Source organism: Rhea pennata, chromosome 14, assembly GCF_028389875.1.
Source record: "Rhea pennata isolate bPtePen1 chromosome 14, bPtePen1.pri, whole genome shotgun sequence".
Lineage (NCBI taxonomy): Eukaryota > Metazoa > Chordata > Aves > Rheiformes > Rheidae > Rhea > Rhea pennata.
This window is the reverse complement of record NC_084676.1, coordinates 5,260,782-5,288,398: the sequence shown is the minus strand read 5'-3', so window position 1 is coordinate 5,288,398 and position 27,617 is coordinate 5,260,782. Positions and strand designations below refer to the sequence as shown.

The 27,617-nt window shown below is 42.1% G+C and overlaps 1 protein-coding gene across 3 annotated transcripts in view; it reads right to left on the bottom strand.

Moving 5' to 3' along the window:
- Positions 1 to 27,617, bottom strand: part of SLIT3 (slit guidance ligand 3) — a 463,356-nt gene that overhangs the window by 157,664 nt on the left and 278,075 nt on the right. For all 3 annotated transcript variants that reach the window (XM_062587759.1, XM_062587761.1, XM_062587762.1), the window contains 3 exons: positions 26,795 to 26,866; positions 21,945 to 22,108; positions 9,303 to 9,444 (listed from right to left, as the gene is read on the bottom strand). In XM_062587759.1, coding sequence (XP_062443743.1) covers positions 9,303 to 9,444; positions 21,945 to 22,108; positions 26,795 to 26,866 — 378 coding nt within the window. The remainder of the gene's footprint in view (positions 1 to 9,302; positions 9,445 to 21,944; positions 22,109 to 26,794; positions 26,867 to 27,617) is intronic.

The following is a 27,617-nucleotide window of genomic DNA, read 5'->3' as shown; positions in this document are numbered from 1 at the left end:
ATGTTATGGTTTGGCATGGGTACGCTGAAAATCACAATGCAGCTACACAATTAAGGCAGTAAACACAAATTACTGACATGTTATTTTTTGCTGTCACCCAGTCTGATCTTGTAAGTGACAGGGTAAAGCTGGTACAGGATTGGAAACCTGTAGGAAACACTGGGTTTTGCCAGAAGAAGCGTTGACATTTTCGAAGTGATGAAGGCTTCATTATAAACCAGGGTTATCTGCGATATAATGCGAAATGCTGCTGCTTTCAAAAAAGGGAAAAAATAAGTTTCTTCCTAGTCTTGCCCTTCTTTTTTTCTGCAGGAAGTGGAAGGTTAATCTAAATTTCACAGCTACACCACATTTCAGAGAGAATTATATTTATCTAGCTCATGCACAATACGACCTCTGGAAAACCGCATTTTTCATGTTCTACCCTGCGTGCCGGGAAGTGCTGTCATACACTACAAAGCAACCGCAAAGGAGCGTCGGTGAGTTGATTTGCTGTGCATCACAGGAATATACAGAAACTTGATTTTACAACGCATTTGAGAACTTTGTACAAAAGACAGTCCCAAAAGAGTAAATTCCCACTGAACTACTGTCTTCCACATCTTAGATTTCTTATAACTCAATAAAATTCTCCTCGCTGTTCCTCTGGTATTTCCTAAGATCTGTTCGAAAGACTCAACAAGTGAAATTCAGACGACGGATAAAACGAGCGGCCCGAGCCGCCGCGTCGCCGCTGCGGCCGGTCCCCCGGCCGCGTTCGAGCACCCTCCCGGCTCCGCGAGGGCACCTCGGCCCAGCGGCTTCACCGCCGCCACGGGACACGAGCCACTTCCCGTCTGCCCCGTAAAGCACGGCCGGAGAGTGGGAAGCCGGAGGGCCTGACGGGTGCGGATGCGTCTCCTCGCTCGGAGAAAAAGGGAGCGGGAGCGAAGCACCAGCGCCGCGGACTCCCGCAGAGAGCCCCGCAGGCTCCGCGAGCGGCGCGGCCGCGGCGCTCCCGCCGGAGCCGGAGCCGGAGCCGGAGCCGTGCCGGCGCCGTCCGCGGCGCGGGCAGCCCCCGCGGCAGGGCGGGCGCGGGCACTGCCCGGCCCTCGCCCCGGCACGACCGGCCGCCGCTGCCCAGCCGCACAGAAGCGCCGCGCTCGAAACGCCAGCGCCGTCGCCTCGCAGAGCCCTCGGGGCCCCGGCCCGCCACGGAAGGGCCTTTCTGTGCCTCTCCTCGCCCCGCAGCTCTCCGACGGCTAGAAAACGAAGCGTCTTGGCGTGGAGGAGATGAAGCACTTTAAAGAGCTCATTGCTCGCTGCTGCTGCTTCAACGAGCCGCTGGTTAAAGCTTCCAACCCCTGCCCCGGCTGAAGACTCCACCATCGCTATAAAAACTCTTAATGCAGGTGGTTCGCCAAGGCTTTTATACTGCTACCTTTCACCACAGTGTCTGAACGCCTTCCGAGCAAAATTAACAGTACGTATTACCGACCTCTCTCGTCGAGTCTGCCTCTCCACCTCCGGAGAGCTGGGAGCCAGTAAGCCGTCTGCCGCGACTAACACGAGGTGGAAACGGGAATTTCCCGTCGTATTCCCAAGCTTGGTGCTCAGGAGCCTGGCAGGAGGGTCTGCTCCGTACGGAGGTCCGCACGGGGGACGCGACGGCTGCCTCCTGGGCGCTACCGCAGCGGGTTGATCCTGCCCGGCCTCCGGCTCCTCCAAACGCCCGCCCGGCCGGGGCACTTCCCGAAGGGCCTGGCGGTGCCACCACCTGCTCGGCGGGCAGAGGAGTTCTTCAAGCGGGCTTACGCTATTTTGGTGAAGTTGTAACGCAGAAGTCTGTTTTTAGACTTCAAGTGTAAACTGAAACAGTAAAGTGATGAAAAGGGAAGAAGCCATCATTAAACCGATCATCTAATTCCTTGTCAACAGTCCCACACGTCCTGGAACACCTATTTTCAGCACACCTATACAAACGCCTGCTAGGAAGAGGCAGAAGACAAGAAGTAAGTGGCAACACTGGAGAGCTCTCTGGCAGCTGAAGTGCTGTCACCCGCGATATTTTGTCAACAGCGCAGATTGTGCCGTTGAACAGGAACATCCCTCAAATCCTTCGTCCTTCACCTAGTATTTCTTTAACAAAAACGGAGGAAGCACGTGCAAATCGAAAGACCATTAGTTTTCTCATGTAGTAACAAACCCAATCAGTGTATTTTATTTCAAAGTCATGATTTTGTGCTCCATATTTTATTTTCTCTGATTTCTTCTACACTATCATAATCAACTTGAGATGTAGATGCTCACTGTATGACATAATGTCCTAATTTTGCTTAGCAAAACAGAAGGTTTTGAGTGACATTTGTACTAAATAAAAAAGATGCATGGCTTTTTGCTGATCTGAATCTTCCAGTCTGTGATGGGTAATACTCGCTTAACCAATGTGATTACCTGGCATCACTCTGTTATTGCCCTCGCTGGCCATAAAATTCGTTTTTATTAATAGGGCTAAATTTATGTTCCTGGTGGGCTGAAATTATGTCTCTGGAAAATAAAACAAAGCAAAATAAGAAAACTTGAAACTCTGTAAGACTACTAACCCCTGCACAGCTTGCCTGAGTAAAATTCATCTGCACATCATTTTTAGAAATGTGAAACTATAAAGAGGAAAGCAGAAGAAACTGATACAGCCAATAGAATGAAAAGAGTTATCCGATCAGTATCAGATAAATCTAAATTTATCAAACCCAAAACACCTTCTTATGCTTAGTGATGACATTAATTACATTTAATTTTACAAACAGAAGTAAACACATAAGAAATAAACCCTGCCTAATCTAACAGCAGTAGTTCCCTGCATTAATTACTTGTTTGTAAAACTGAGAAATAGAATTTCCTATTTTTCTTAACCTATCTCAGTACACAAAACATCTTTATTACTGACATTTCCAATTGATTTATATTTTCTCTACTGACTTTGAATTTAGAATATTTCCTCTATTATTTTTGTGTTTTGCTCTCACTGAATAGAAAGTCTTACACATAATTTTGGCCTGACAATAGAAACTGCTTTTGGATGTTGAGTGTAAGGAGCCAATGCTACAGCTTGCCTTGTGAGATCCAGAAAACAGTAGTCAAATTTGACATGTGAAACTGTCCAGAGCCAGTTTACAGCAAAGAATGAAAATCAGATTATATGATTCAACTACAGGAGCCAAACTGATTCCCTAGCCAGAGAACTTGCCACCAGAGGCAATTGTGGAACATTTATTAGAGTGTTCAAAAATACTGTGTTGGCTTAAGCTGCAGTATTTACTGGAAGCCTGGGAAAATTATTATAATTTTTTTTAAGGAAGAAGAACAATATAAAAAGCAGAATTGTCTTTCCTCTATCCCCAAAGTTTAGAGGCTTTACATGCTTATATTCTTGAACAAAAGAAAAAACATACACTTGCCTTTCTAAGCTGAGACCTTCAAAGTCAAATACTAATACACAGGAAATAGTTACAGTGCAGTTAATTTATAATTTATACAATAATTTTTTATTAGAATAAATAAATAGAGCATGGGTGCTCAATCTTTTTATAATAGCTTTTCTGGCTTTATTTTAATAGGGGGAAAATTGATTTTGCATATGCCAGTTACGTACTTTTAAAGGAGAGCTCTAGGAATATTTAGCATTTTTGTAACACCTTCCTCACAATCACAAAAGCTTCATCAAGATTCCTAACTTAAGTCACAGCACTCCTACATATGCATTCATACACATACCAAAGACCAGGGAGGGTGACTTCTTCCCCGAAGAATCAGTGAAGCAAGAAAAGTAAAAAAAATCTTCCATCTCTCTGATGGCTGGCTCCATCTGCCATCCACCAGCCCTGCCCAACTCTGCTCATGACAGCAATTCTCTAAAATTAAATTTGTCAAAAACTCATTAAAGGTAGTATAAGTAGAAAATTACATGTCAAAGTGGCTCTCTAACAGAAAAGTGAGCTTGTTTTCATTTTAAGAGAACTACGAGAAAACCAACAGTCAAGTGCACTAGATTTTTCCTTTATGCCCAGTGAATGTTAGTGTTTTTCCTAAGAGTAAAAATTATGCACCAAAATCAAACATCTTCCAGACTTACAAAAATATTAGTCATCAATTAAGCTATCAATACAGAAGATGATAAATTAAACCAAGACAGAGCAGGCATCTCCAAACCGACCTCACACCAAGCCTAGGTCCTGAAAGACGGGCTGCCATCCTGTTTTACTCTTTTCTCCGCTCAGTGGCCAGACTGGACCGTGGTTATTTTCTGACCAGGCACGGGTGCCAAAGCAAGACTTCTCCCTGAGGGGCTGGCAGCCTCCACTTCAGAATACGTTCTAATTTCTGCCACTAATAAGCCAGAGCCCTGCGTACACAGGCTCCCTCTCCACCCAGCCCTGGGCCACTCCGAGGAACGAGCCATGCCAGGCAAGGAACGAGTCCAGCCTTACAGCACCAACAAGAGGCTACGCTGCAACCAAGGAGCACGCCATAGCTAATCCCTGTAAAAGCACTGAAGGAAGACTGCAACCGCAACAATCATTTTGGCATTTTCTAATTTTTCAACTGTTTGAATTTGAAGCCTTAAATATTTTAATAATCCTTAAATATTTTAATATCATCCTTTCCTTATTAATCTAGCAGGTCAAAAAGCAAAAGCTGAAATAACCAATTCCACCATGGAGGATCACACAAGGAAACTCATGTGTAACAGAAGTGCACCACCCAAACCAGCCTTTAGGCCAAAATGGAAGAAATAACTGACATTAAAATAGATACCCTCTACGCAGACTGACAGTAGTGGGCAGGGACAAGAATACACAACCTGTTACTGGGTTTCAGAAGTCCACAGTGATGGGAGAGGATGGCACTGGAGGACAGGCAGGATTTCTGGTGGGAAGAGACCCCCTGTGCTCACCCTCGCTGCTGCTGGCCACCAGACATCATCTCCTCATCCGTCCGCCGTGCGCCAGGGCCCTTCGCACACCATGTCCTGGCTCCAGAAACCCCTGCTGGTCATAGCTCCAGGTGCTGCTCCCTACCACAGGCTCCCTCCACTGCCACTAGCCTTTCCGATTCCCCGAGTCCCCAGGCTTTCTCCTCATGTGTTTCACTGTTTCCTCAGTGATTTCAGCCTTCTCATCCCACTGATTTCCTGACTTCTCTGAGGCCAGGCCAGTCCTAATAGGTCCTTCTTCTGCACTACCTGCAGCTTTCTCCAGGGCAGTGGTGGCTGCCACTGCTGCAGCCACCCAGGAGCCCTCCTCCTCCCGGGATGCTCTTCTCCACTCTTGTGCTCTTGCTCAGGCTGGGTGTACATGATAGGTTTCAGGAAACAGGCAGAAGTAGAAATCCTTGCTCTGTCATAAGGAAATTCTCAAAAAAAGAAAAAAGAAAGAAAGAAAAAAAGAAAAGCTATCCAGAATTAATATCCTGATGCTCAGAGCTCTGTCCACCTAGCCCACAACAGCCCAAACCCCCATAGTTTCCTCATATGCCAATTATGCAGACAAAACTTTTCCACACTTATTCTCATGTGATTCTCTATAACATACACTAGTCATTTTTCCTCTGAAAATACTACAGAAGAACCACTTTGTAAGCAGAGATTAAGCAGTCCATATTCCTCCACTTCAACATTTTGCAAGCCATTTTTCCTCAGTCGATATGGCTGCTGATGTCAGCTCCTCACTGAGCTAGCAGCTCTATAAAAAAATGAATTACATCTTACACATTCTAGCTACCTGTTTTATGAAAAAGGAAGGCTGGAATACACTTTCTAGCATTCTTGAATTCCTTTATTTAATAATAAGCCTTCTTGCAATGAGGGCCTTCAGGATAATGCATTTTGGGGAGAGAAATAATAGAGTATCATAACAGACTTTCAAGTCCCATATGGCAGAGGTCAGCAGCAAATGAAAATTAGCATCATGCGATGGTTGTTTCATGTCCTGTGACAAGCGAGTTGCCTGTTTTGTGACAGATTTTTATCAACAAAAACAAATTTAGGACTTGTTGGCAGCTTCACTAGAGAAGGTTCTGCCTGTCCGTATTAGGATGCAGGAAGGCAGAGTATTGTTAAGTAATACTGAAACATATGCTGAAATGTAGGTTGCCTTCGATAACCATGTTAGAGTAAGAGCTGCATGTTTCATTTTCGCCGGCAGACTGTGAGGCAGGGTTCCTACCTGATACAGTTTGGCTTACAGAGAAATACTGAGTTAAGAGGAAACGCAAGAATTAAAACATCACAACTGACTGCAACTAATAACCAAGCAAAGAAATTTGGAAAAGCCTCAGGGGGAAACACAGAGCTGAGGAAAGTGCAGTATTTTCATACTAATATGTAAATATTATGAACGGACTAGTGTCCACAGGGAGAAATATGTTGTACATGCAGTGAGTATTTACAATGCCAGACAAAAATGAATGCATGGAGAATGCACCATCTCGAATAATAACCAGAGGATGTTTCCGTGGCGCAGTCCATCTAATAGCGACCCAGCGCCGTCGTTCGCCAGTACCCAACACACCTCCAAGGAAACCGAGCGCAGCTCTCTAGAGGAAGGTGAGGATCAGGCCGTGCGATTACAGAGCCCAGGAAGAGGTGTTCAGGCAGCCCCGCTCCCGGCCACTTCTTACAGAAAGGCCCCAACTAAACGCCGAGCACAGGGGATGGATCCCAAGGGAAAAGCAGCGGCAGGAGAGGCAGCTTGCAGCACACACAGGGAATTTATCTGGTCCCATATCTACCACGCTACAGGCAAGGGACTATTATAATACTGCCTGTCGTGGCAAACCAAAAGATGCTCATATTCCCCGTATACCTGGGACCAGGCCTGCATGTGGATTTTATACTGAATAAGCCCAGAGCAGCCTCAAACAACCTGAATTTCTGAGGGCAGGTATGACGGAGTCCTGCATAAAACTGAATCACTCTCTTGGTCAAAGGAAATGATGTAGGGATTTTTCCAGGAAAACACTGTGGCAGCATCTTCCATGTTTCCAGATACATTTCTTTTCTGTGAGAATATTCTTTCCTCAAACTAGATGTGGGAATATGTAATACTCTGCCCCTGGCTTCAGGTTACTTGCTTACTTTTTTTTTTCATACTTTTACAAAATGAAAACATTGCTTTACCAATAGGAAAAACTATGTGAGCAATGTCACTGGCTAAGACTGACTCTGATAGGACTACTTAAGTTTCTTAATATGTATTCCATAAAAATGAAACCTTTACAGGATTTATTCCAACAGAAAGTGAGCAATAAATGTTTTTATGAGGGTCAGCTCATATTACACTCTGAACATACTAGTCACACTATTCTTTCTGCAGAGCTATTCCCATCTGAAATTCCTGGGAATTGCAAAGGATATGTGTAGGCTTAGAGTAATTTAAAAGGTTTATCTATGGTCAAAGAGTGAAACAGGTACTGCCAAAAATGCAAGAAGTCTGATGCTGAACCACGTGCAAAGAGCTTTATGTTGTGTTCTATGAAGCTAGGAGGTTTATTACCTCCAGATTAAGAAAGTTTCCCAACATGTTATGTATACCTTGAGTGGCAACCTCACTACCTAATTTAAAGGCTTTCCAAGACTTCCTTCACTCTCTGCTCTCCTAAAGATCTCTTCTAATTTGCTTTTACTGCAAGTTACAGAGGTTAGGTTAAGGCAACCAAGAAAGAGAGTCCTTGATACCGGATACTGTTGTTGCCACACAGAAGACAAGTATTTTAACTTGCTTTCTCACACTGCCACTGGACACGCCACCCTTGGCACTCCTGCAGATCCTGCTCTCCCTGCGATTTCCAGAGTCCTGGCATGGAGCCACAAAGATCTCCTGACTCCTGCTAGCATTTTCAACACTACTGAACAAAATTTTACAATTCCTCTCCTAGCTTAGCCCTAGTTCATGCGCGATTCCGAACCAAGCTCATCGTCTTGTCTCTTATTATTGCACCATTCCGGTCACTTCTAAAAGAGATATTTGTATCCTAATTGACAGAATTGAGAGTAGGACTAAATGTTTAATGTTCTTACTATGCCAGTTACAATTTATACTTTCAGGATAATTTACAACCACTTTCAGCAGTAGGAAAGCAAATACTACATGCACATTTTGCATATAACAGAATATACTGGAAATCAGCACAACCACTATACCCTGAACTGTTTCCCAAAGGCAGGCAAGTAAATGAGCATTCAGAACAGCCTATGTACAAGCTTGTATTTCCTGCAAATATTTTTACATGCTCTAGATACCTTCCCAACAATGCTGATTTTAAGATGCTTATGCTTTGCATTTACTCAGCTTTTTTTTCCTTTTTTTAATACATCTTTTTATCTAGGTGCAAAATCAAGCACAATAAACTACCTCTGTTACGATGAGATAGAAATCAAAACAATTCTGAGGCGAATGTTAAATTATAAGTGACTGAGAGCAGTTCACCAGCAAACAATACGGCACGGCATCTTCATCGGCCATAACCCTCACATATTCCTGGCAGTCAAATATTAAATCACAGTGGGCCAGGCTACACATGAGCAATTCATCTACATTTTATCCTAGCGAATTTTGTGATGTAGAAGTACTTCTACAGCATCGAGAAGGTGCATGAGTGCAGCAGCTACATGAATAGTTGAATCCATAATATTAAGATTGTAAAAGCTGGTAGGAAGTGGGTGACCTCTGCATCACAAACACCTGAACAGGAAAAGAATTGCTCTAAATTCCCTATGGACTAACCAAAAGCAATTTGGTTTCATGTAACGCTATTTCATAACCATGGTAGTATTAAGGCATAAAAAATAGATGAGTACAATTGCTAAAGCTACAAAAGACAAGCAAGTCTGTAAAACCAGCATCTGATCTCACAACACAAAAAAAAAAGTCAGTAAAATGTTTAAGAATTGGGAATAATGGAATGTAGGAGGCAGAAAACAGAAATAAAATCAGCAGAGACAGTCTGCTTTGATGTCAGACTTCACTGCACAGGCATCCTGCCTAGCCAACATGAAATGCCCCCATCTCTTGGAAAATTCACCAACTAAACATGAAACAATTCTGTTTTATAAAACACATACAGAAAAAGGTGCTGTGTATTTTCTTTTCCTAGGTTTAAGACCCTAATCCCAGATTTGTTAGATGAAAATACAATCTGAACTTAATATGCCAAAAACTTCACCTTGTTTGGAGGTAAGGCAATGTTGCACCACAACTTAATTTACATTAAAGGACTAAAATGGAATGACATGGCAAAGAACATTGCATTACACTGGCACTTACATTTCCCAAATGTCCTCCGGTAGGTTAGCTGGAATTTCAGTTAAGCCCCGTCCTCGACAGTCCACCACGTTGTTGCTGCAGGTGCAGGCAGATGGGCAAGTGATGGAACTGGCACTGCACGATGGAGCTTCAGACTGGGATCCTGAGACATAACAAGAACATTACATGTCAGTCTTGAAAAATGATTGCCTGGGATTTTACCAATAAAATACATCAGCCCCTGAGTTTTCCAGATCCTTTTACTATATTAAGTAATAATTTATTTGGATTCAGTGAATATAATGTGCTATAAATCAATTGCAGAGAAAATGTATGGCAGATTACGATGTTCTTATTCTTCCACGTTATCCACTCTATCATAATTTCTTTTCCTCACGGACACTTCTTTACTCCGTTCCCCTGTAATCGACCATATCAGTTTATTTAAATCTAGATTTAGAAAATAAACCTAAAGATCAAGGAATATTTCCACAGGTTGCCTTTGCCAATGAATTTCATTATACTGACATCCGTTGAGTATTTTTACGTACTGAGAGAAGACAGGTAGCAGCAAAGACTTATGTTTTTGATAAGAGATAATCTGTTATGGTATAAAGACTGGAAATAAAAAGCTAGTTTTTTTACAATATTAGACAATTCAGATAATGGAATCACAAAAAGAAATTTATAGAAAATATGGGTTCAAATTTTCAAGTCATTTATCAATTTAATAATCCCACTGAAAGACAGGAAGCTACTTAGAGGGCAAGCATGAGGACATTGCTCTAGATACATTCTAATCAGCCCATTAGATTCAAGTTCAATTTACTGACATTAAGTTTTTCAAAGCTGCAGCACTTATTTCAATTTTACTCAAATGGTTACAAGTCTTTTGTATAAGAGTTCGTATAAGTACCTATAACACAAATAACTTCAAGCATCTTTTTGAATTATGACCAGACACAGAGGGCTGAACGTTTGTACCACAAAGAAGAGAGAAAATACTAATAAAAGCAGAAAAAAATATGTTTCTTTTTAAGGTTATAGCAGATTAACAATCAGAAAACATATTCCAGTCCTTTGACTGAAAAAATTAAAACACTTTACTTGTTAAAACACCGTATATTTTGCCACATCAAACCTCAGAACTCCAATTGAGGCATCTAGAAATGAGGTTTTGAGAAGTTTTAACACAGTATGCATAGGTAAGGTGTGCAGGCGTTTAATACAGTACAACTACTTGTATCTAAAGATGCAAGCTTAACGAGTTAAAAACGTACACGTACAACAGGCTGGACAAGCAGTTCTCTTGGTCTGTCTTCTGGCTAGGGAAGAGCAGGGCAGACACACCATCACTGTGAGTTACAGAATCCCTTCAAAACGAACGGAGCTCTGCCAGCTCTGCCCTTCCCTGAGTCCAAGGTTTCTGTAAGATTTTAACTGCCTTAAGTGTCCAAAAACATTTTATATTGCCCTCAAATGTGCACAGGCCTCTCTGATCTGTCCCTAAGAACAAGAGGTTTGCTCCCACATTATGATCACATAGGATTTTACGCTTTTCATCTGTCCACACTGGCTGTGATATCCAAAACTGTACCAAAAATGAGCAATGGAAAAATCAGTGAGGGTGCCTCTTAGAGACAGAAAGAAATGCCTGGGCTGGGCAGGAGCACCTCAGAGCAGTGCTTGCTCTCCAGGAGGCACCAAGGATGCCTGCAGCAAGGTCAGATCTTCCGTATGGGCTTTATCATACAAGTCTGATGTGCCTTCTGAAGAGACTCGAGTAATATATTACCTTTTCATTAGGGCACAACACGAAAAAAAACTGTCATGCATTGCCAGTTGTGTTTTAAGAGTCTGTAGCTGCTGGTACTGCATCTAAATCAACACCTGTAGAAGATTCGGGAGAGCTCAGCCCAGCTCACGTTTTGTGAGATGCAGAATTGCAGAGTGCCCAAGGTATTTGAAACAGGTTCTATCATGCACTCTGAAAAGCTGGAGAAAGGGCAGCTACACCAACCTTGCTTGCGCAGAAAGCAAGCAGCAGCAGTAATGAGGCACTAATTAATACCCCACTACGGCTAGGCATCATGAAACATCCTAGCACGTTTTCAAGTGGAGAGACTGAAAGCTTTGTCAGGGCATTACTCATGCTGGCCAGTGAGCCCTTCAGGTCCTTGCTGAACAAGGACCCAATAGACAGTTGTCTGAAGCCAACAGGAGTCCTTTCATTTACCTTGAATTTGGACCAAAAGCCATTTATCTGTGCATTTCAACTAGGAAACAGGAACTTCCTCATGAACAGAATACTGATAAGCATTAAGGCTGAATAGTGACTGAAGGCTGGACAGTGACTAAAAAAATCACTAGTTAGTTAAGCACGGAGGTTTATGGAGATGATATAGAGAAAGCAACCATTACATCTTTATTTTTAATACAGATGCAACTGAAATGGGATGAAAAATATCAAAGTTATGTAATGATATGGAATCTAAGCTAACAATGAAGGAAAAAAAGTGTAAAAGCAAAGCGGACTGTGCGGACTGTGTTTTCTCTGTATATAATTAACATTAATATTTCTCATTTCAACTAAATTATCCTGGAAATAGAAGTATTTCTGTAAACATAATTTCTCATTATAAGCCTGAATTCTCTGAGTGGCCCAAAATACCTGGTACTTCTGTCACTGTAGAACGATATACCATGCTAGGAGTAAGAACACTTTTGATTCCATACTGAATGTAGCCCTTTACATTTGGTTAAATTCTTTCTTTTTGATGAGCCAGAGCAAATCTGGACTGTGTATCTCTGGAAACTTCAGTGATACAAAACGACTTTGTGCATAAATGATTGATCATGGTTATCAAATGGTTTTGTTTATGTTTTTTTTTTGCAAAAGACAAAATACTATTTACACATAAACACTCCACAGCCATTTAGTCCATATTTCATCAGTTTTTCCATGAATAATCATCTGCTGAGCTAAAGATTTCTTTAATCATGCTATAAAAACAGAATTTGAAAATTGATTTGCATTAAACTGCAATTAAAGGAGGATGTATGCTGAGTTCCATAGCAGACCTCTAGAATTAAAACATCAAAAAACCCCTGAGGAGTGTTAAATCAGATGTTTGTATAGCTGTGGAGAGATGCTAAAGAAAGGACTTGTCAAGAAAACAAGTCCAAGTAGACTATGAGATTTGAAGCCCTGGAAATTGTGGATATGATTTTCATATGTATACAAAGGGTAAGAATAAAGAGAGATCCAAGGTCCCAAGGCAATACAGCCTCAAATTAAAGATACGTCACATCTAAAAATTAATTTTCCTTATGCTGGTAATACTTATTGAAAAGAAAAGACCCAAGAAAAGTATAAATATTTCAGGTTTCCTTTTTGAGGCCTTTACAAGTGTAGTAAGGTCCTTATTGTATGAATGCTAAAAAAAAAAAAACGACAATGAGAAGCCAGCTACATGCATAGATTTTCTCTTCTGAAGTTCTCCTTACTATCTGTCATCTTGTCAATTCAGATATTTTTCTGTTAAACAGCAGCACTAGTTCACCACGTTAATTACATTTTTGTCTAATAGATAAAAATGATCAATTCACTTATATATTTTATTATTAAAACAACACTAAAATGTGGAGTCTAGGATAGAAATCAAAATTAGCAAAAAATATTACAGTTTTTGTGCCTCTGATGTAATGGAATGATAGTCTCAATGTTTACGGTATTTTAATATCTGGCCTGCCATTAGCCTGTACCACTTAATTTAACAGTCTCAGACTGATTAGGGAGAGAAAGGAGAGACTTAGGACCCAGCAGTGTACAGCAAAATTAAGTACTCTTTTCAAATAATCATCTCATTGGCCTCTAGCCTTTCAAGAGCAGCAAACAGACTGAAATTACGATTAGGATAGAATGGTTATGGAGTTTAAATGTCACAGGCATTTAAAATAAATTTTTGCAATGACTGAATAAACCAAATAATCTCATTTACAGTGGCACCCAATTACGGCACACTAAGTAGTGTGCTTTATTACCTCCTCATCTATCTGACTGCCCTTACCGCAACTCTTTTCTACCAGCAAAATGTTAGTTATTTGTCAAAAATATTGATCGATTTTAATATAAATCTGACAGGATGTATTTACTGGTTAAAAATTTGTGGCAACTTTAAATCATTTTAAGTATAGCAGACAAGAAATTATTGATCAATAAACAAAACAGTACAAGTATTGCAGTTCTGTGGATATGTTATGACCTTCTGTGGTTTAATAAAATGACCCATCAGAACTTTTCACAAAGCAGGGACAGTCAGTCATTGGCATCTGAAATCAATTACTATTACATGAGCTATAATACAGCTTTTACTAGATTCCCAGCAATACAACCTCAAGAAGATACCCAAACCAGATGTATTGCTCCTGACTGTTTGCATCCCAGTATTAAAATCCACTTGTATGCTTATAGGGCTGTGGAGAGATATGGGCAAACCAATCACAACTAACTATCTGCAATTCAACATTCCTTGTTGATGGCAAACACGCCACTAAGGCAGAAAAATTTGTACAAACGTGTTTGTTCTACAGCAAAGTACAGCAAATGGTTTATGTAAATATTTCCATTTCTGGTCATTCAACAGTTTTTCACTGAGCACAGCATTATGCATTTATGATTAGTGATTTGGACGCCTGATTGATGATGATAATACTTACCATCAAGCTCACGGTATGCAAAAACGTGCTTGTCATGAATATTCATTATTTGATTCAAGTTCACTGTTTTGCTGAACGTTCTCAAACAGTGAATCTATTTGTTAAAAATTCATGGCATGTGAGCACAACTGTGCTGTAGGCACAGGTGATGCAAATTGGTTTACAAACAAATATTTAGGAATAAATAGGAAATAACCAACTGCAGCAAAAGGAAAGGTCTGGCATAATGAAAAAAGCCTATATTATTCAATAAAATTATACTTTGCGTATTTCAACACGTACCAGTAAAGCAACACCTAATGAAAATCAGACACTACTTCGCATCGCCTTAGTCCAAAAGCAATAATATTTGTAACTATTTCTTAGTAACAATAGCCCCAAAATTGCATGGAATTTTTCTAAATGAAATGGAAGTTGGTAAAACAAAGAAACACACTAACTGGTAGCAGTTGAAGTCTAGCAGGCAGATTTGTTCTATTGAAGAAGTAATAAAAACTGCAACAGTCTAGGAGACAACTTCAATCTGTGCTAACCTACGTCAAAGTTGTTTCTCTCTGGGAATCTTACTCTCTTTAAGTCTCCATAGGAGTCATTGAAAAGCTGGAGTGCTGGCATGTCCCCAACACGCTGAGAAGCGCACTGAGCCCCTCTGCCAACGTCTTCCTCCGGCCTGGAGGATGCAGGCATTTCTCCTGAGCACCCAGGACTTCACAGGACTTCACTTCCTCACTTTTGCACCCTAGGAAGGCTGTTAGCAGATATTTGCCTCTCTGGTTTTGTGCATTATTTGCATTTTCAAAACAGACCAAAGACAAAAGAAACACTGTTACTAGAAAGTCTTACAAGACATAGTGCTTCTGGAGTCCAAATGGCATCTGTTGCACACTAATCTTATTAAAACCAGTTCCACAATTTGTATCAGGCACTCTGGAAGCTCCATATGAAGTGACAATTAAAAATAGGTCCAGAATGATACAGTGACCTTATAAATATATTCAGGTATAAAAATGAGGAGAAATACAAATTATTTAAGGGAAAGGACAATACCTGTACAAGATCAAATGATATATAATAGTCATGACCAAATGTAGCCTATCAAGGGAGCATAGCTCTGGAATGGCCTTCTGAACAGGCTATCTGGATTAAAGAACCCGAACTGCTCATGATAAAGTTTGATAAAGTTATGGAAAGCATAGGAATAGTTTAAAACTATATTTTGAGACCTGTTTTGCTGATGTCTGAACAGGCAGCTGAAACTTGGCTTGATCCTGCTTGACTGCACATTTTGCTTTACTTCTGGGCTCCCACTGTGTCCTACAGCAGCTGAAATAGAAGTTCTTTTCCTGGACTTAACGCAAAAGTTGGTCTATTAAGGAAGTGGACAAAGATGGGGTTCACTTTCACACTGAAGTATGAAGTATAACACACTGAAGTTCCAGCCTTCTGCGAGAGCGCTTTGGTAATTTCAAGCTATTTATTGTATATGGAACTTACAGAATAACAGTCTTACGGACCTTCTGGCCTAAACGCTTATGTTTGCCTGCAATTGCAAGCAATGAACTGAGTGAGCAAGGCGATCCCTTCAAGTTCAAAGTAAATTTATAACATCACCAAATTTCATTATTAATAAAACAGAAATTCACATGTTTCTGACACTGACTGTACATAACTTTGCATTTGCCACCTATACATTTATGGAATTTTGCACTTCACATGCTCTGAGTTCTTTTTATTTAAGTATCCAGACATGCTGCCAACCGGATACATATCTCAAACACAAAATGGAGATAAAAATGAAGAAGTCTATGGATTTGATTCAGTGGTTTGGCCACATACTCAGATCCAAGCCCGACCCTTCATATTTAATGAATGTAGCAATACTCCTCTTCCCGAGCCGTGGCTCAGAAAAGGCTACGGTACGAACCTGTGGCAGCACACAGTGCCGTGAGGCATTTCCCTTGTATACCAGAACATTGTGATTGTACTAGCAATAAAACAAACCACTGTGTTTGCCCGCTAGCATAGAAGCTAATCGTAGGATTATTCTTACAGCAACAGTTCAAAAACCAAACGGCTGAATAACTATACCCCGATCTGCCATCATTACACAAGGACTAAAGAACAACACAGGGAAAGCGAATCCTGCTCCACTTCAGAGAAGGACAATTCCAGAACCAATGTAATTAGACTGAACAGGTACGGCATGATTTTCTAAGAGAAAAACTACGTTTACTGTAATTTAAAGCAAATTTTCAGCTTTGGTCTTCAAAGAAATATTAGATACCTGAATAAATTTGTATGCATCCCTCAGACAGTCCCCAAAATAAAAAAGCCTCTGTAAGCCACATCTTACACGTGAGGCAACCCAAGTGTATTCTAGGGTTGTGAAACAACACAGATGCAGATGCCACAGGAAATTTAAACTGCTAATGAGAAATCTAAGCTTCCACGCGTGTAAACAGACACCTCCTTCCATTTAAGCAAACGGAAATAGAAAACTCACTCCGGCAAGGAGCAGCGAGGATCTCTGCGAGCCTCGTACAGGGTTTCTTTGCAGGAGCAGCTGACAGATGCCTAGTACGGGAATGCTTCCTTAGATGGATCTCGGTTTTAGTTTGGGGAAGCCAATTAGAGCATGGGGCAAAAGTCCCGTCCGGGTTCCACAAAAGCCTTCTCAGAACACACTCCGAAGACGATCTTTCCGAAGGGCTTTGAGGCGGCAGCCGAGACTCCTCACGCGGCGGAGGCAGCCTCCCGGGAGCCCCGGCGTCCGGCGCCGGGCGCCTCCGGCCCTGCTCCACGGGGCAGAGCTGCCGCTGCCTCCCGGCCGCGCCGCTGCACGAGGCGCCCGAGCAGGCGCCCTCCCCGCGCGCGTCTCCGCGGGCGCCTCCCGCGCGGCCCCGCCAGCGCGACGAGCTTGAGGAGCGTTATTTTATCAGTTCCTCGCTGCCGGTTTTCTCCCCCACAACACGCTCTGAAGTTACTAAGAGAAAAACGGAGCGACACAAGCCACCGAGTCGTGTGGTCTGGGGCAGGCGGCAGCAGCAGCTATGTTTTAACACTCTTTGGCCTGCCTTAAACAAATAAATCTGCTTCCTTATTAGGGCTTCCAGTCCTCATTAAGCAGCAAGAAGCTAACGGTTCTTCCTCTTCATTACACCTCAGCGGCAGCTCCGCCACACGAAACTGTAGATCTTAAATTGACAGTTGGATCAATCCAGTATTTTCTTAAAATCAGTATCAGCTAATATACCATCAATCACTAGACCCTTGGTTCTGATAATGATTTCTCTTGAGCATCAGTTTCAGGCTGATGTAACTCATAACGACCAAAACCAATTTCCTCCAGAATTATGCAGCTTAATTTTCTTCAGGTTCTTGTAGCATCCTCTGAATGGGAACTAAGGATCAAGAAGCAGAAAAAAAGTCTAGTTTCTAATGAAAAAGAGAACGATTAATGTAACTAAGTTTCTTCTCTGCAACTCTTGTTTCATTATTAAACTGTCTTAGAAAGCCATTAAAAACTCTCTACTTTAAATCTACATGTAGCTAAGTTTCTTACTGTAACACATATAGAATAAGTCAGCTCCAAATTAATTTCAAGGTTTTAAAATCTGATGGGAATTTGTGGCTTCCTATGTGAGAGAAGCAAGCATTGATTAACTGTTGCTCTGTTCTAAGAAATCTCATCTAATTTCAGCCTAGTCAACACCCAGCCCCGTCGCGCTGCCCGAGAACTGGCAGCAGCAGCACGCAGGAGAAGTGGTTTCCTTCCCATCGCCACCGAAACCCGCCAAAGCTCTGCCCCTGCTCCGCTCCCGCACGGTCTCTTTCGCAAGTGACCGCTGAGAAACGACGACCTGGTCTGCGGATGGGTAAGGGCAGAAACCCCCGCCCCGTCGGCGAACGCGGCCGGCGAGGCTCCGCCACCCGGCCCAACCGCTCGGCGTGCGCAGCAACCTCCGCTGCAGCAGGAACGAGCGCTCAGAAGGGGAACCCAAGACCCACAGTCAAATTTAGCTAAGAGAAGAAAGAGCACGACCACCGAGAGCGGAGAGGGAGGGAAAGAGGGAAGAGGTGGAGAGGCGGACAGAAAGAGAAAACCCAGTTCGGCAGTGAAGCACTGGAAGGTGGCACGGAAGCTGCTTTTGATCCAGGCAAAGACTGGAGGGCTCCAGCAGCTACCGAGAGTCAGCCAGCCCCCGCGGACACTTCTTGGCAAGCTCAAGGAACACGAAGATAAACAGTTCCCAGGTACCACAGCGAAGGCAGTATTTCGTCTGACATTACGTCTTTGCTTTGTGTACCGTTCCTCCTGCTGCTGCACCGTGGCAGTGAATCGCAAGGTTAGGCTGGAGAGGGAAGGCAGAAATTTATGATCCTATTTGGAGCTTATCAATTGGGGCACGCACCCTATGGCTGTCACACACTACTGCTGCTCCAGCACACTGCCCTGAGCGAGCAGTGTAGCACAAAACCCTTCCCCAGTTCAGCTGCGCAGAGCAAGGAGCGTGCCTGGAAGCTTCCTGGGGAACAGATGGCTTCAAGGCAGAGCTCCAGGAGGCTGCTCCATCAGGGGCAACGCTGGGGGGGCGACCCTCCTGCCAGGAAGGGACAGCTTGCCTCAAAAGCCAGCCAGAAGGTTTGAGGTGGAGACGGCACAGCCAGCAGGACCTCAGCATGCCTCAGTGGCAAGGGGCCACCCACCTCCAACCCCACTAATGCTGCAGTCCCCACTAATGACCTTTTCCTGCCCTCTCAGCAGCGCAGATCCAACCAGACATATTTGCAAACCTTTCTCCAGGCAACTGCACACTACTTAATCCTCTATGTTTATCTACAGTCCTGAGCCAGACGCTCAAAGGCCTGGACAAATAAAATCTAGAATAGCTTTTCCACTGCTTACAACTTGCCTACTAATGCCATTTGAATTAGCACTTCTACAATTTACGTGCACACGTTGAACACGTTCTGAAAGACGGAACTCTCAACTTACCTAGGTATATCAGCACATAATTCTGATTTCAGCAACAGGGTCTTGAGGGCTTTTGCACCTAATGCTTATAAATCATTACTCTACAGGACCAGTAGTGCGGTGCCCCAGATGGAATTAAGAAACTTGGGCTCCAGTTACAGTATGTATCTGTCAGTGTTTTACCTTAACTTTTCCAATTTATGTTATTCCTCAGTACATAGGGTCTAAAATTTACTTTATAAGTAACATTAGTCATAAAACTTTAAAAAATGAATTTTTGCACCAAGCTCAAAACAACCAGAAAGCATTTTTTTAAAGTATCTTTTCCTTCTTTCCCCAAATTAACTTCTACATTTCATTCTCCTCTTCCTGGTTGAAGCTTGCAACAACAGCACAATCTTTCAACAGGAATGCTCTGATGAAGTTCCTTTTACCATGCAGAAAAAGCTGAGAGGTTTTTTTCCTGTGATGATATTCCCACTTCCATAAAAACAGAAGTACTTGAAACTCTGAGCCTGTGCTGAAACAGAGTATGTTGTATTTCAGCACTCCATAACCATGATGCGAAGGCGGCTTTCACTGCCGGCTTGAGGCTAGTTACTGTGGTTCATTTAATCTTAAACAGTGTAAAATTCTTTTGCAGAGGGACAAGTTCAGTTCACTGCTCACCTCCTGTCCTAGTCTGACTTCATAGTCAAACACGACCAAATTACACTGTAAAATCAGGAATAAAAACTGCAGTAAGGAGCTGGGAAGGTTTACATCCTCTATTAAGTACCTATCCATGTAGGCTTTTGTAAAACTACCAGGTACGAAGTGGGGTTCTCTGTTACATCTTCCTCTAAAAGGAGCTCTTCAAATGCATTTCTTTTTCAGAATATTTCTTTAATTTTCCAAATATGAGATAAGGGATACAGTTGACAGACTGTCTTACTGGAAGGATTTTTTCTTTTAATTATTTTATTTTTTAACAAAAAGTAGGCCAACCTTGATAGTTCTCTTACAGGAGAGAGAGAGAGAGAGAGAGAGAGAGAAAACAAGACTGTTAAATCTCTAAACTTCTCTTTTGGTTCAGATTTTAATGCAATTTTTTAGATATTCTGGCTATCCTCAAATCTCCCCAACTGCATGGAAATTGCAGGCACTCAGCACTCTTGAAAATCATGCCACAGAAATCACTGCTGTAGAGTCCCTGTTTTCCACATGCCTACTGCACTTCACGCACACCTCCAGGACTGAGAATGAAGTTAACATCCATGGTATAGTTCAGCTTGGGATCAAATCCTCATACTTAAAGTACAACCATTTCTCTACTGTTTGTGGTCACACTATTTATGAACTGAAACGACAGAAAAAAGACATTCCTGAACACACTTCTAGCAATAGCAATCCCAGAATACTTCCGACAGCCAACCCAGGTACCAAGAGGAGACAGCCCTATGGAGTGCACACAGCGAAGGCAGCAGATAAGTGAACAAAAGCAAGCACACAGGAGATTAACAAATTCTTGAGAGTCCTATTACTTAATTCTTGTTTTTACTTCTTTCATGTGTTTACAAAAATACTTTAAAAAGTAGCTAGATCAAGTCAGTTATTTTGGAAGGTGCTTTATTGTAATGTCAGGCATAGTGCATTACAACAAAACTTCCCCATAAACTACATTTCCTCTTCTTTGATTCAAACTCTAAGATGACTCCAGGGGCTTATTCAGGCTTATTATGTGATATGCTAAGGGGCTCTTATTTATTCATTTATTTTCATTTGGCTATTCTGCTGGGAATTTATCTGAAAGGCTTACTGTACAAACCAGAAGGGACCTACCCTCTGCAGACTCTGACGGGGTACTGGCACTATTACGGCTGCTGGCTGAACACCTGGTACACCTGTGTGCTCAGGTCCTGTGTGATCCAGCTCAGCATTCCCAGCTAGCATCTTCTGCGAGAGAAGTGACTGTGACCACACCTCTTTCTTCGCTCTTTCATACTATTTCTTTGTACTAGGCTCATGTTTTTAAGCTCAAAGTCCTTGGCTAGCCTACGTGTGGACACCATCTGTAGCTGTAGATAATGCACAAAGGATGGCGGCAACGCTTTTGGGTATCTGTCCAGCTGCCTTTTTTATAGCAGGGTGCCCAACTCCTTCCACACACAGAGCTATGAAACAAAGAACACAGTATCCAAAGACCAGCAGGTTATCAAGATTAGGACTCAAGTCCACTTCATAGCAAGCTCGCTTCCTTTTTACTTTTTTCCTCTTTTCCCCAAAACTTGTGTCTGATACCTTCCCTTCTTTTTACCACACACTGCCATGCTTCTGCTCTCCAAAGTCTCTTTCTTTCAGTCAAATTCAGAGATCTCTTCTTTCAAATTTACTTTTTTTTTCTTTTTTTAAAATGCATTTCTATCAGAAAAGAGCCCAGTGCAGTTCAGAAGACTTAACAAATAGGCCCAATATACAGACACAGGGTTTGAGGGTTGGGCTGATACCATCAGCCGCATTTATCAACAAGTAAACTTAGAGAGAGCTGAAATGCCGTGGCTCATTAAGAATCCTGATTCAATCCTACGAATAAAATCTGTATTTCTGGGTCCGTAATCCAATCTTTTATCAACAGATTCAGATTAGCATTTACTTTTTCCTTTCATTTGTATTTCAGTAGCTGTGGAGCTCTTCCCTTCAGAAACAGCAAATTGTCCCCACTTCACTGATTTCTTATGTTGATACCCTTGCCAATACTACAGTAGAAAAAAATCATTTAAGAACAGAACCACTAACCAAAACACAGGAATTCATATAAAGCTGGAAAAAAATAATAATTTGATATACTATCACACAATTTAGCAATGATGCAACCAAAACAGCACTGCAACAGAATACAACTAATGTAATAATCTTCCATTCACTGTTTTTATATGCATTTCAACATTAAAGTGTCAGGCGATAGGCAAATGAAGAATTGGTACCATTACCGGAGCAGACAAAGTCCTTTTTCTGAACCTCGGCCACGAGGAAACCCCGGAGGCTTACAGGCGCCAGGCAGAAGGTGAACTGGCCGATGGTGCGCCTCTGCCGCAGCCAGTCGGAGAGCCAGGCCAAGTGGCAGTCGCAGTGCAGGAAATTGGAGTGAAGCCGCCTGCAACACATACAACCGCCCTGAAGTTACACGTGATGCTTTGACACAAGACACAGACCAGAGCGCACACACACGGGTCTGCCTGCCGCTTCTCTCCAGCGCAAGTAGGATCGCTGCAGGTTACCGGTTCCAGCTGAGTCACGTCGGGACTGTCTGCACTACCACATCATATACAAACAAATACACATATGCATATTAGGATCACATTTTAGAATGTCTTTGAAGGACAAAATTAAATGATAATGAGACTACAAACATAAAGAAATACAATTAGTTTTAAGTAATAATATTCTGTAGTCCTGATCATCTGCCTAGCGGTCCATCATGAGTTGACAATCCTGCGGAAAAGAACAAGCAGAATTGAAGATGCCTCAAACTATCATTTTGCTTATGAGTTTTATCAGAAATAAATGCATGAACGTGACAGCTTTAATTGAATTTGAAGAATGACTGATATAAAAAAGAGCCAGGCTGATAAGAAGCTAACGTAAGTCTTCCTTCTTCTCTTTCCTTTTTAAGTTAAAAAAAAAATACAGAGGCTATTGATACATTGCATATTCTTGCATTGCCTCTACCAATTCACCAATGCCCTTTTTACTATGACAATTCAAAGCAAGTGTTCAGGTTCTAAACAGGAATTTTTAATTCCTGATGGAAGAGAGGACCCCAGCAGCACCATGCTGCAGAGCCATGCAAGGACTGTGTCCAGCAAGGGAAAATAAGAAAAATCTGCTTTACGGGGAGGGTGACTTAGCTCTGGAGCAGGTAGCCCAGAGCAGTTGTGGTGGCTCCATCCTCAGAGATACTCAGAAGCTCTCTGGACACAATCCTGGGCAACATGCTTTAGGTGACCTCGCTTGAGCAGGGGGGTTGGACTAGAAGATCTCCAGAGGTCCCTACCAACCTCATCTACTCTGTGAAGGATCCAGCCCCACAGCTTTCCTCTCTGGCTCGGCTCCTGTCTGCTGGTGGAGACCTCCACAAGCATTAGCATGTACAAATAAATAAATAAAGTCTTGCAAAAATGATGATGCATTTGGGAGTGAATCTAGTATTTCTAATAGCTACTAGGTCAAAACAAAAGCCCAGGATATGAATTATTTCATTTCTTACAAGGAGTCATAGGTTTGTATGCTATAGCAAAGCTGAAATGATAAAACGGATCGAAAATTGTCAGAAATGGTTGGACAAAGCATTATTCACTAATGTTACAGGCATTACGTTAAAAAAGCCCACAACTGGTGTGCACAGGATTTAGCCTTGTCCATCCAGCAAAGGACTGAATCACCCGTCTGTCTGCGAGGCCTCCAGACGGTGCAGGGGTCGGCAGCGGTGCCAGCGTGACAGGCACAGAAAAGGGCTGTGAATCAGGAGCCCGGAGACCCAACGCCTTGGCCTTCTGGGTATGCCACAATATGTAACTGCTCTGGATGGGCTAGAAGAACTTGTTTTTGGAGATTATGTTGCTTATTAATGGACAATGCAGTAAGCTAGATTTCTGTGAAATGTTTTGTTATTATTCACCATTCACCTTTCTAGAACATTTTGATAAACATTTAGTGTTGACTGAAAGAACGGATCAGTATGTTTTCAAAGAAGGGAGAACAAGTATCATCTAGCCAGAAACAGCCGAGTACAAGCAGGCTGTGTTACCTTATAAAGGAACCACTGAGTTTAAATCCTCAAAGTATTTTCCCTCCCTATCACAGCAGGCAACCAGCTGTGAACATGAAAAGCACTGAAGTGATTCTGCGCATTTTCAGTTTACCTTTAAAAAAGATAATGCAATCGTCTATCTCAGCAGTCATTTGCAAGTACAGAGACAACAGGCGACCTATCACTAAGCAAAAAGTATAGGGGCCAGGCTTTAATATAAATAAAGCTGTTTCAGGCCAAGGAAAGCAGATCAATAAAAGCTAATTCCTGTCACTTCCAATCAAGTCTAAAAGATCAATAAACTTAACAACAGAAATGAGACAGTTAAATAAAAAACCACTAGCGTGGAAGAGTTGTTTTTTTTTAAAGAATTCCTACAGTTTTTAACTCTTATGGGCATTCTTTTTCTTTTTTTTTCCTGAGGAGTCAGGTTGAAATCAAATATGTTCTTTATTTTTCTTTCTCTGTTCTTCTTAAACGAGAGGTTGTTTTGAGAGCCACAGAGGAAAAGCTATTTATCCGCAGAACTCTCACCGAGCAGCCAGCTGCAGCGTAAGCAGCCCCAAGCGCCCAGGCGCTGCGTGCAGGAGCTCAGCGGTGTCCCGAGGGGACACACACCGAAAAAACCACTCCCCACGCGGCACAGGACCTCGACGAGAGGGCTTGTCCCTGCTTCGGGAACGTTCCCTCTAGGCATCCTTGAGAACAGCCTCTAAAAATGAAGCGAGTAGCTTTTGGAGAAGGTGGACAAACAGCATCATTTTTAAAGAATACTATATAGCCACCAAATCGTAATGAATTTTGGCCCTGATCCACTTGTCCTGCATTTGAATCGTGAAGCAAGAGATTATATACTACATTTCAGTCAACTAGTATGCCTCACACAGCTTTCCCCTCTCATGCAAAGTTTATGATTAATGGTGGAGAAATAGGTTATCAAGTCAAATACAGCTTGGGAAACTAGAGAAGGTATTAGAATATTTCTACAAAAAATATCTTTATACAAAGATTTTACATAGGTGAATAAAAGCAAATCAGTGTTGCATTTGTTCAGATATACATTAGCTGCTAGGACATTACTACCTGTTTCAAAAAAACCTTGGCTAAACCCAAGCAAGATTATCCTAAAATCTGAAGAGAAGATGTTCCAAAAGTATTGAATAAGTTCCTACATAGGTAACATTGCTTTATCAATAACTAATAATTTTAATTAATAAAGTATCAATTGTGAGAAGTGGTGGGATGACTTGGGGATAGAGGAAGAATTTTAAATAAGAAGGAACAGCAGAAAAAAATAAGAAATACAACTTGTTTCCTCTTGTTTCCTGTGTTTACCTTATATTAATCACTATTTTGATGATTTTCATGTCTCTGATTAAACAGATGGTGGGAAACACAGTAAACTAAACCACTTGACTATATTTGCACCTGCCTATCTAAGTTTTTTTAATCTCGGTACTGAACTGCTTCAAAGGATACTGCATGTTATTTGGCAGTCTTTGGAGACTAAAACATCCCACTTGATATTGAAAAAGCTACCGTTAGAGGACATAAGGTGAATGGATACAAATGTCAGTTTTTAAAGGTGCCCTTTTAGCCACAGACCCTAAATTAAATTTCCAGCAAATCCTTTTAGAGTGGGTCAGCATTCATGTTCTATAAAATGTGGCTCTCAGAATTCAATATAAGAGCTTCCCTTTATAAATCCTATTTATGACTTCCTTCCTTCTTCTTCTTCTTCTTCTTCTTTTTTTTTTTTTTTTTTTTTTTTTTTTTTTTCCTTTTCTTAATTACAGCAGAGGGGGATTAGTCAGTGTAAGTCCCCAGGGAGCTCTCGACGAAGCCATCTCCGAAATGAAACCAAAAGGAAACCGGGGAAGCGGCAGCAGGCCCGAGCCGTGGTCCCGGCAAGCCCGATGCGAAGAGGCAGGGACGCTCTCGGGCCGCCGCGGCAGAGGGAGGCGAGGCAAAGCCGCGGCAACCTTAACCCTACCCCGACGGTCTTCATCCGTCCCCTTCTCACAGCTAAACGGGCACTTTCCATTTAATTACTTACACTAACATCTGTTAACATCATCCTTTAACGAAGAAAGTAAGTGTAAATCAGAGGTTACCTTACACGGATCGACACGAGCGAGAGCCATTTTTCTTCAGTTCCGTTAACCTCCCTACCATGACTCACAAACACATACGTAGCGTCCCTGACACATTTTATTTCTGAGTAGCCTGAAAAAGTTTTAGCCTGATTACAATTGCCCTTTCTTTGCTTTTAGGAGTAAACACATCTTGGTTTGTTTTGCATTCTGGAGTAAAATCAAAGACACTTTCTTTAAACACAATTTTTCCTGAAGCTATATATTCCCAAAGGCATTTAAAGGAACAATTTATTTAAAGAAAATGTTTTGAGTGGCCTATGGTTAAATTCCACAAATGTATACAGTCTGATTTCAATGTCTTTGTCTTTTGCTCTACTAAAGCTGATCAGAACTTTTCCAATGGAATAATATCCAGCTGTGGAAAAACGGATTTGACAAAAGAGAAGTTTTTATGGAAAATATGTCAGAATCAGTGACGTTTTGTTTTGGAAAGTAGGTGAAAAGAAACTCTTTCTTTTTCCTTCAAAACCTTTTCCTTCGAAACAGTTTCTTGTTTCAGAAAGTGTTTTGAATTTCAAAAGAATACATGAGATTTAAATAGAGGGTATTAAAAACTTAAATAATCTGCTCTATCCAAGCCATTTTTACAACTTTGATGGTATTCTAGTTTGGAACAAATTTGGACATTACAGAATTTCCCATAGGAAAAAAGTTCCAGTTTCAGTTCTTTGTAAAAACAAAATCTTGATAAAACTGGACCTTGCCTACAAGCTGGGTAACCGGACGAAGGGCCCTCAGGGCTGCGCTGGTTTAGTCATCTTCTTCCTTGGAACGGTTTGAATTGGCAAGAGACTGAATTACAACTGTCACAAAAAGGCAGCTATTCAGAGAGCTAGCTTACACCGCCGTTACTGTTTTCGAAGATAAGACTTACAGAGTCCTGATCTTCGGCATGTGATTGAAGCTGGTAACAGGAATGCGGGTGATGTTGTTGTTGTTGAGCGTACTGCGAGGGAAGAGAAGAGAACAACACACTGATCAATTATTTACATTTCTTCATCAAAACTATTTACAGAAACAAACTGCTTCAGCTCTTGGTAATAAATCTGCTCGGCGGCAAACAATAAGGCACACTGACAAATATCTCCAGAACAATTTGTGACATGTCAAGAAAGATATTTTTAGGGCAAAATAACCAGTAACAGCATACAAATGGAGGAAGACTGCTATTTCCCACGTGCTCTTCTGAGTAGCAAGAAGTACGGGGGATGAGTTTTTACCTGCTAAGGGAATTGATTCAGGCTAATCTACCACTTTGTTTGAAAAAACGCTGCAACTTGACCGGAGGAACATCCAACTCATCCACCACAGCCTGAAAGCCTTGGACATGGATTGCTCCCTCATTCCCTTCGGAAACGCGCGGGCGCCTGGGTGGGTCCTGCTGGCTCCGTTTCCTGATGAGAAAACGTACGGGCAGCAGAGCGGCCCGAACCCAAACGCTTCACGCCGCGGGGCAGCGCGGCTCACCAGGACGGCGGGGAAACGCCGCGCACGCGTACGTAACTGATGGCTGAATAGGTCACACAGGGCACTACTGGATTCAACAGAAGCCAAAGGACTCCAAAGGAGACTTTCTATTGATTTCCAAAGGACGGGGATTGGATTCAGGCAGAATGGAGAGTGACAGTGAGCTATGGTAACTGCGGGCACAGGACGTATCCTTCTCTCGCAGTGCAATTCTTCATCTGGATGCTGAA